A 9,951-nucleotide genomic window follows, 5' to 3' on the forward strand; every position below is an offset into this window, starting at 1 on the left:
CCAAACTATGTCAGTGAACGGGGCTTATGAAAACCATATGACATGCTCTGAAAAAGAAAGAAATGCACAGTTCTCTGCACCTCCCCCCATTCACATCCACAAAGCCCCCCCTTCCAAAAACATACAATCCTCAGCTCCCTCCCTCTCTCCTCTTCTGTCCACCACCCTTCTTGCTATACCTCCCTCCCTCTATCCTCCCTTCCCTTTTCTCCCCTCCTTCCCTGCTCTCTAAAATCTTGGGACAATCTGTATGCACTCAACTCCAGCACAGATCTGTTTCAGCAAGGCAGAGTAAAGAGCACAGCCAGACAGTGAAAAAAAAGGGGTTCAAATGAAGGGAGAAAAGTTCAGATAGACAACAAAAGTGGGCCAAGAGAAAAAGCCACAGCTGGAAGAAACTTTCAAAGCAGGGAGATAAGTAAGGGTGAGAGACAGGCTGAGAGAGAAGAGATATATTCAGTTCTAAAAAAAAAAATGGGCTCCCTGGTGAGCAGTGCTGCTGCGTTTCTCTTGACTTCCCTGTTGGCCTCGCTCTTTGGACTTTCTTCGGTCCTGGGTCAGGATTTAAGGGAGAGGGATGCATTATGCAATGCGGATGGATGCTTCGTGGTCTATTTCCAACGCAAGACCTTCCTGGACTCATGGAGGGCCTGCAAGGACAAAGGTGGCAACCTAGCTACCATTAAACGCAGGGAGGATGCCGCCACTATTGCCACTCTCTTCTCCACTCTGGACTTGCGCCACTCACGCACCAGCGTCAGGGTATGGATTGGATTGCAGCGCCAACCTCGCCAGTGTACCACTACACGCCCATTGCGGGGCTTCTCTTGGACTACCGGTGACCAGGACACAGAGTATACCAACTGGCAGAAAGAGGACTCCCCTAGTATGTGTTTGGTGCCACGCTGTGTGGTTATGGACTACAGCACTCAGGAGCAGAATGATAACTTCAAATGGCTGGATGGTTCTTGCTCAGTCTCTGTAGATGGGTATCTTTGTCATTATGCCTACAAAGGAATGTGTCCAGCCTTGTGGAGTGAAGGGGCAGGCAATGCCCTCTACACTACACCATTTAACCTTCTAAGCACACTGCTGACCCATTTACCCTTTGGATCTGTTGCTACCGTTCCCTGCCCCGCAGGCACCAAGGAGGAACAGTCCGTTTTGTGTATGCTGAAGGACGATGGCTCAGTTGGGTGGTCAAGAGATTCCCCCCTCTGCTCCGATCCCCCTATGTCACACGACTGGTGTGACCAGGATAATGGCGGATGTGAGCATTTTTGCAGGCCGGCCGGTGCTCACGTCTACTGTGAGTGTGCCGATGGGTATCAACTAGGAGACAATGGGAAGAACTGTGAGTTGTCTGATGTTTGTCAAGGGGCCCCCTGCGAGTTTGAGTGCCTGCCCCTCTCAGATGGGTACCGTTGTGCCTGCCCTGAAGGATACATGCTTGCACCAGATGATAGTGGCTGTCTCGATGTAGACGAGTGCCTCCAGAGTCCTTGTGAGCAGCTTTGTGTGAATGCTCCGGGGACATTTGAATGTCGATGTCGGGAGGGTTACCATACGGACGATGATGGTGGGTGTGAGGATATAGATGAGTGTGTAAATGACCCATGTGAACACGCCTGTGAGAACACTCAAGGCTCTCATATCTGCCACTGCCATCTGGGTTTTTCCCCAGTGCCTGAGGACCCCAGGAGATGCCAAGACACCGACGAGTGCCAGATCCCCGGGACCTGTGAGAAGATGTGTGTGAATTATGATGGTGGATTTGAGTGCTACTGTGAGGAGGGCTATGAACTCATGTCTGATCACTATTCATGTCGCAAGAGAGGGGAAAGAGATGACCAATCTGCTGTCACCCCTCCTTTTGCTTGGGTCACTCACCAGCCTGGATCTGTTTGGGACCCTGTTGACTATGCCTGGAACCCACAGCAGAGCCACACTGACTGGCCTACAGAGGAGGAGCATTCTCTGGACTGGCTGACTGACCCACCTAGAGTTTTAGATTCTGATGTAATTTGGGTCACCAGTGCCCCTCAGGAGGAGGATTTAGCACTGGACCCTCTGACACAGGAGGCTGAGGTAGACGAGGAAAACATAGACAATGGAGGAGCTGACTGGTTGGAGTGGGGGCAGAGATCTGAGTCTGAGCTGGAAGTTTTACCCACCACCATCTACACCACGCCTCCATCCACAATCATCTCCAGCACTACCCCAGACTGGTACGATGACGATGATGATGAGGAGACCACCACAGCTCTTCCCTTTCTTTCCACTTCGACAATCTCTGAGGGAGCTTGGAATTGGTGGGCGGGATTCACCACTTCCAGCCGGAAACCAGGAAATCCAGAGGATTCAGTTGTAGAACTCAGCATGCCTACAGATTCCAGCTATCCCAACGAAGCAGAACAAGAAGAGTACCCCCTTAGGGAGACCTCTCAGTTCCCAGAGGAGGAGTTAGGGGAGGAAGAAAAGGACTTTGTGGATGTCACACAACAAGAACCAGCTGTTCCCACACAGCCTACTCCTTCCCAGCCATCCCCGAGCGAGGGTGAAGAGAGCGGGGATGACAGGGGGCAGAAGCAGAGCAGCACTTGGCTCATGGTGGGCCTCCTTGTGCCCATCTGCATCTTCATCGTAGTAATGGTGGCGCTTGGCATTGTCTACTGCACTCGCTGTGCTGTTCATTCACGCAACAAGAATGCCACTGACTGCTACCACTGGATCTCTGGGGCTCATGATAAACAGGGAGCTCCTAACCCCTCAGCGGGGGTCAAGACCCATGTTTAAACAGAGGAGAGAAGCTGACATTTACATAAACAGTCTCTGCTGCAGAGGTAAGCAGGAGTGAATAATGGACCTGGTAAGGGGCAAGCTAAATGTTTCCCCCTCTCTGATGTCAAACTACCCACTATTTGAACACATGTGGAGACTGTTAAATATCAATTGATAGAAGGGACATTGATAACCACTGACCTCTTTTGATATGGGGTTGCTATGCGGTACAAACTGCTTTGATATTTCATTCACTGACCACACAACACAAGATCTGATTGCTTCATCATTGCACTATGCTACATCATTATGAAATATTAGTGTCTTCATTAGTTATGTAAAAAAAAGTCTGCTAATATTAGAGAGTAATGTGTGTAGTCATTTATTCCTTTCAACTTTTCACAACTGCAGCCAGATCCTGCAAAGAGCCTTGAAAATCTATGTACTGATGGCAAAAACATTCTGCTTTATTGAGTTAGCAAAACTTAACTATGAGGTTTCATCCATGCAAAATCCTCAGGCTCAGTCTATTTCAATAGCATATCACTGTAGATAACTGTTACTGTCAACTGTGTCAAAGGGATCTAGATGCATTGTTAGCTCACATCAGCAGTGGGTGAAGGAAGATTGTAAGCAAATATTCCCTCAAGAGTAAAGACATCCTGCAGTCACACGATAGTGCTGGAAAAGCAGTCACTGTGTTGAATGTTTGATAAGAGACCTAAACCTTATTTGTATATAGTGGTTCTTTTGTATTTATGTTTGTTTCATACTTGTCACCAGACGTTTTATTAAGAAAAGTTAACAATTGTAATAATTCCATGACATACATTTTTTTTTCATGGACCCCATAAAACTGGTGATATGGAATGTTTGTCTGCATATGGGAGAGTTTTTCCCCACTCATGTCCTGTTTAAGAACACTTCTCTTCCTTTTCCTTTTTTTTTAAAGAGGTGAAAGAGCAGATGTTCTAACTGCACAGGGAATGTTGTAAGGGCTGGTGGTTGACATTAGCCTTGGCCTTGCTCATGACATGGCCATCAGTCACCCTTCGTAACCGTGATTGATTAGTACAGCCTCGAGGTTTTGTCTTAAACCAGCCCTAAAAGGTTTTAAGGCCGTGTTGGATCACATCCAGCTGTGTGACACTGCAGTCACACCTTGCAGTTGCTGGTGCAACTTCAGATATTTTACAATTTAAAATGACAATCATATCTCAGATCTCAGATTCCAAAATTATAAATAACATGAAGGAAGACAGCGACATTGAATTATTTGATGAATTGCTCATTGGATATTAGTGTATGAATATTATAGAGCAAAGAAAAAACAAATGAAGAATGCAAGGCACTTGCCAGTTAAATCACCTTTAATTAAATTAATGAATGGCTATTTAATGCCCAGTGAAACAAAGTGTCATTTCAAAATTGACACAAGAAAAATCTGTCTTTGTTTTATTGATAGACTGTGAAATATGAGAAACATCTGATGTCTTTTTTCTGTTAAATGTTAAGAAATTGTGAATTAAAAACTATGACAAGAGTTGAGCATCAACGTGTATTATTGACCTTTTGAAATATAATTGTTTGTCAAAAACATTTCTGAATCTTGTGGTCCAGATACTGGCTTTGACATGGGGCTTTCAGTCGTATCTCACAGTCTTCATCTGGGTTTGGTAATAGTTTAGTTCATATCGGACATAAGTAGGGAACTGCCATCTGCTCAGGAAGATGTTGAAGTGCTTTGGAAAGCTCCAGAAAAATTAGTAAGTTCACCTTTAGTTCATTTGAGATTGGGTTTCTTGGTTTGTCATTGTGTTTGTGATGACATCACTGCTCTGGACTTTTGAAGCATCTTCCTGATGGTTGTAATCCTGTCATTCATGTTTTCAGAGACTTAGCAGTAGATTTATAAGCCACAAGGAGTCACCTCCTCAGAAAAGTAGAGGAATGAATGTGGTTGGAGGGAGGGGTGGGTGTGTTTTCATTTCATAGATGACCATGATCCCCTCAAGGGCCTTCACTTTGAAGAAAAGGCTTGTTACGGAAAATACAACAGGATACTGGAGCACAGTCCCCTCTGGCAGTAAAGAAGCATTGTGAATGTATTGACTAATGGAATGTGCTGATCAAAACCAGGTTCTGGCTCTGTGAGTGGTTCTCAGAGGGGGTCTCTCTCTCTCTCTCTCTCTCTCTCTCTCTCTCTCTCTCTCTCTCTCTTCTCTCTCTCTTTCTGTCTCTCTCCCCCTCTGACCTATTTTCAACATTGTCATCTCCTCTACAGCTCTCAGTAGACAGACACAATCCAGTCACCAGGGATCTGAGCTCTGCTTATGTCTATGGTAACCCCTCTCTCAAACACTATGATGTCAGTCCAGCTGTGTGTTATGGAAAAGTTTCAAAAAGTTTCAAAGTATAATTCCAATTTATCATGAAGTGGGACAAGTATAACCAACAAGAAAAAGTGAGCAACTTTGGTGTGAGGGGTGCAGATCCTTGGCGCCCAACCCTCACAGGGGCCACAAAGGCTGCAGGTCCACTAGTTTCTTTGTGGTAAATTTATCAATTGAGATGTGTGTGTTACATTGCATGAACCACAAAGTCACATTCAAAACTGAAATGCTAGGAGCCTCGAGGCAACACCTGCATTATAAAAGTAAAAAGAAGTTCTCATTTTTGTCGCTGGGCTTCCTACTTTTTCAGCTGTACCTCCAAATAAAGTGGTTCAAACAAAGTCAATAATCTGTTAGCTTGTTCCCATCAGGTCCAATCGTGGACATTGCTGTAAGCTTTCCTATTGACCCATGTGAATTTATTATAGTGATGTCACTGCATTCCAACATCTCAGCAGATACTTCGACAAGTACAATATTAGTACAACCGATAGAACCGCTATGCAAGTAAGACCTTAATGTAAACCAGGATAATGCTACGATGAAAGCGAATGAAAGCCCTCAAGACAGGCACGTCATTATTGACCTCTTTCGGCTCCTGAGAGCAGCAGTGTGACTCATTTCATGGGGATGACATATAGCTGAGATTATACAGTATGGACACTGTACAGAGTGCATTCTCTGTGATTTATTGAGCTCTTTGTTTGTTTCAATGGCTGCTGAGTCTCCATGCTTTCTAAAGAAGCAGACACAGTCGTGGATTTGCTGGGAGCGCCCGGAAATCCCTCTACACTTGATAAGTAGGTGAGCTTACAGAACCTCACAGGAGCTGTAGTTCATGAATGCTACTAAAATAGCTGTCGCTATCAAAGGCTTGGACATGCAGTCACCAGAGTTACCATTGAGGACCCCCTTTTTTTTACAGTTACACACAAATAAAACCCATTATTTAGACAATTTTCATTACATTTTTATATATTTAGGCATGAAATACAAAACCAATTAAATCAAATATACATTAATAAAGAGAGGATTTAAAAAAAAGAAATCCTTTGGAGATGTCTTACAACTGTCAGTGAATCAAATTTAAATCTTAAGATGACGCCCGCTGTCATCCTGGCAAAGTAATCTCCCAGTGGCGGTGAGTGTGGCAGAGGGACGGCAATGAATAACGCTTGTTTCATTTGCCATATTTAAAAACATAACATTCAGCGCACCATGCCATACTGCTATCAAGTTCCCTCAGTTATGTTTTCCTTGTTTTCACGCTTGTCATTTTAGGTTTTTTTGTTTTATTGATCTATCACCTCTCCCTCTCATTTGAGATAACTTCACTTCCTGACTTGTGTGTTTCCTCCTCGTGTGATTACCTTTCCCCGCCCTGATCAGCTTCACCTGTTCCCAATTACCCCCCCTCCTCCCCAGAGTATAAAGTCTGTTTGCTCCCCTTTGTCTGTGCCAGTTTGTCTTAGTACCTAGCTGTGATCTTGATAACCTGGTTTGACTCTAACTTTAACTCCCCCCTGTTTTTTGGATTTGTTTACCTGTTCTAACTGCCTACTTGTGTACCAAGTCAAGACAGTGTTTTTGGATAATGTCTTGAGTCATGCTTTTGAGTTATTGCCTCAGTGATGGCTTCATCCTTAACAGTTTACAATAATATTGTATAACGGACAAAAAGCGAACGTTTTGCGTGAGTATAAATATTATATCTATAATTATTAGTGGTGCAACAGATCATAAAACTCACGGTTCTTAGAGTACCATGGATCAGAGTCAGGGATGGGATCACAGATCGGATCAGCACCAAAGAAAAAAGGGAGTAGAAATAACTTTTAGAGATCTCTTTTTGCAGGCGATACTTATTGCCGATCATTGATGATCCATATTGGCGGATACAGATCCCTTTGTGTGATTTTTTTTTTTTATATATATATATATATATATATATATATATATATAGGGCTCCAGACTATTTTGAAGTTAGTGTAAACCATTTTTACTTCATTATAGTAATTTATAGTTGCTTTTTTTCTTAATGAAAACACACAATTCAAATCAGGAAATAAAAGATTGTGTTTTTATGGATTAAAACAAATCTGGACTTTAGTACCTTTTTTAATGGTGTGTTTTATAAGCTGCTTAAAAGTATTTTGTCAAAATTCATCTCCAATATTTTTTTATATTCAAACATGGGGAATGTTGTAAGGGCAATCTGTATTTATAAAAGTCTCACTCATTTTGCGAGATCATTTTCACCGGACAGAGCCTGAATGCATCATAACTTAACTAAACTGAACCTTCGTTTGTTGCCGTTGGTGCTGTTCTTGTTACTAGCTCTGCTCCTGTTGATTCAAACATGGATTGATTGTTTACAATGTAACATTATCAGAGATACAGACATAAATACATATGTACTGATCACATATTTTACTGAATATTGGCAGATAATAATTGTCAGTAAAACTTTATTTCACTCTGTGATGGTTAACGTTAAACTGTATAATTAATCCGTGATCCGTCCAGATGATGGAACCACAATGGTCCGTTACACCACTAATAATTATATATCTGTCTCGTAATTTCCCCATCATTTTATTTTCTTATGCAAAGTAGTTGCATTTGAACATAATTCAGTATTGGTTCTTTTCAAATCTGACCAGATCAACAAAGAAAACAGGAGGGATACAACATCCACTCTGTGGTTTGATATCCTCAGTCTCCACCTGCTCTATCTTGATGTGAGACAACAGTTGAGGAAAGGTCTGATAATGGAAAATGAACCTTGATGTTAACCCTTTGTGTGCAAGCTGTTTTGTCATTCTGTCGATCATTGATTCACTTTCTCCCTCCAAACTCACGCCCAATGCTCTGAGCTCTCCTGATGCTTTTTCAGCTGTTCCTAAAGGAAAACTGCCTGCATTCATTTAATTATTGGCTGAGCTGTATGCATACAGATGTGGTTAGAGGCTATTGATATTGACATCAGTTCATCATTCCATGCCCGTGTTTCTCCCTCCATTAAACAAATGCCCAATATCTGTCCATAGTTTTGTGTGCTTAATGTCTACTGTTTGGTGCTGAGTTGGTAGTGAACAGCGGGTTTATGCCTGCTTTAAATTCATCACAGAAAATTGTGACTAAATATGTTCCTCAACGACCTTTTTTGGCTGGTACGCTGACAGGAAAAAACTTCATTAAACAAAACTAGTGATGAGCAAACGGGAGAGAATACTTTTTTTTGAAAATAAATATGCAGTGTAACAACATCTCTATTTTCTTTGAGGAAACAAATTAAATCGATTACATGTTGAATGCACAGTAAAATAATCTGCTCTGTAACTTTGGATGCTAGCAGCACAGTGCTAACACCTTAGCTAGCTGCACCCAACTGCTGAAGGAGCTCATCAATTGGCTCATCAATTGGTGATTAGAGAAGGACATGATGGCAACAGAGGGCACGGTTGGGGAAAAAAAAACTGCTCAACATCTGGACACACTATAAACATAAGGCCACAGAGAGAAATAGTGTGTAGTAATGTTATTATCAACACCAGGTGATGATTATCTGCTGTTGTTGACGACTGTCTTTACATTAGGCGTTTATTGTAAAGACTGTATGTTCCATTCATCCAGGACATCTTTTGTTGAACTGTGTTGGTTCAAAACAAATGTGCAAATGATCATGTTTCATGTTTGGATGTTTTGTTTAAATTGATAGCATCGGACCAGACACCCTCTATACACAGATGTTTTCTTCATCAAACCACCTCAGTCAGTAACTTCTTTACTTCAGTATCACTTCTTTTAGCCTAAAATCAGTTGGATCAAATCTCATACATTTCTGAAGTTTTTAAAAAAATGCTCATCTTTTGTCTAACATGGACTTTTGATCTCAGGACTAGGACTAAGACTGAAAGTTTTAGTATTAATATAAAGTAGTATAACTTAGGAGTATACATAAGTGACTTATAAACACTACTGGAAAAGAGTATGAAATTGTGGGCCGGAAAATCTAAACTAGTGAAAATAGGCTAAAAGCCATTGATGTATGAAGAAAATCAGTGAGTGAGGTCTAAAACCTCTGTGTAGGTTGTTTACAATCTGACTTCAATCTGTTCAATCACATGCACTCTGCACAGCCACACAGTCCTGACAGACGCTCTGATCAGGCACAAAAATTTAAGTCACCCGTGTGGGTTTCACGGTGCCTAATTTGTTCAGGAAAGTAACTTTACTTTATACATTTGTTGTTGAATAATAATGTATCCATATATTCATATATTTGTATTCACATTATGTCTAGCTAGTATTTAATTCAGTGCAATTTCAGCTTATTATACAGGTGGGGGAAATAAGTATTCAACACAAGAACAGTTATTCATTAAACATTTTTCCAAATCAGCTTTATACATTAAATGGAAAAAACATTCCAATCCAAAAAAAGGTTTAGTGCAATTAAGTGGAATGACATAGTAAAAAGGTTTTGACCACGGTAAGAGAAAGCATTAAATCTTATTCCACTAATTAGTAATCCTACTGATGCTGTGCTAATTAGAAGCAGCTGGGTTAATGCATGTTGGTAGGTTAGTACTTCCACTCTTTGAAAAAAAGGGTCACCCACCTCTGAATGAACGAAGAGATACTGGAAGTATGAGCCAAGAAATATCTACTAGCAGGGGCTGTAACTGCAAGGCAGAAAAGTTCATCGAACAAATCTAAAATAAACTCTTTCTCTCAGTCACGACGCTCTGAGTTTCATCTTGGATAATATTCT

General features: G+C 41.7%; 1 protein-coding gene across 1 annotated transcript; it reads left to right on the top strand.

The window, feature by feature from the left end:
* The first annotated feature begins 248 nt into the window (after positions 1 to 248).
* Positions 249 to 4,317, top strand: cd248a (CD248 molecule, endosialin a). The gene has a single exon (XM_054601360.1). The coding sequence runs from the start codon at positions 475 to 477 to the stop codon at positions 2,794 to 2,796; it is 2,322 nt and encodes a 773-aa protein (XP_054457335.1). The 5' UTR covers positions 249 to 474; the 3' UTR covers positions 2,797 to 4,317.
* Positions 4,318 to 9,951: the final 5,634 nt, after the last annotated feature.

This window comes from Anoplopoma fimbria, chromosome 7, assembly GCF_027596085.1.
Source record: "Anoplopoma fimbria isolate UVic2021 breed Golden Eagle Sablefish chromosome 7, Afim_UVic_2022, whole genome shotgun sequence".
Classification (NCBI taxonomy): domain Eukaryota; kingdom Metazoa; phylum Chordata; class Actinopteri; order Perciformes; family Anoplopomatidae; genus Anoplopoma; species Anoplopoma fimbria.

Bases quoted from the DNA above. Each gene is read 5' to 3' on its own strand.
- cd248a (XM_054601360.1), top strand. From the start codon at position 475: ATGGGCTCCCTGGTGAGCAGTGCTGCTGCGTTTCTCTTGACTTCCCTG.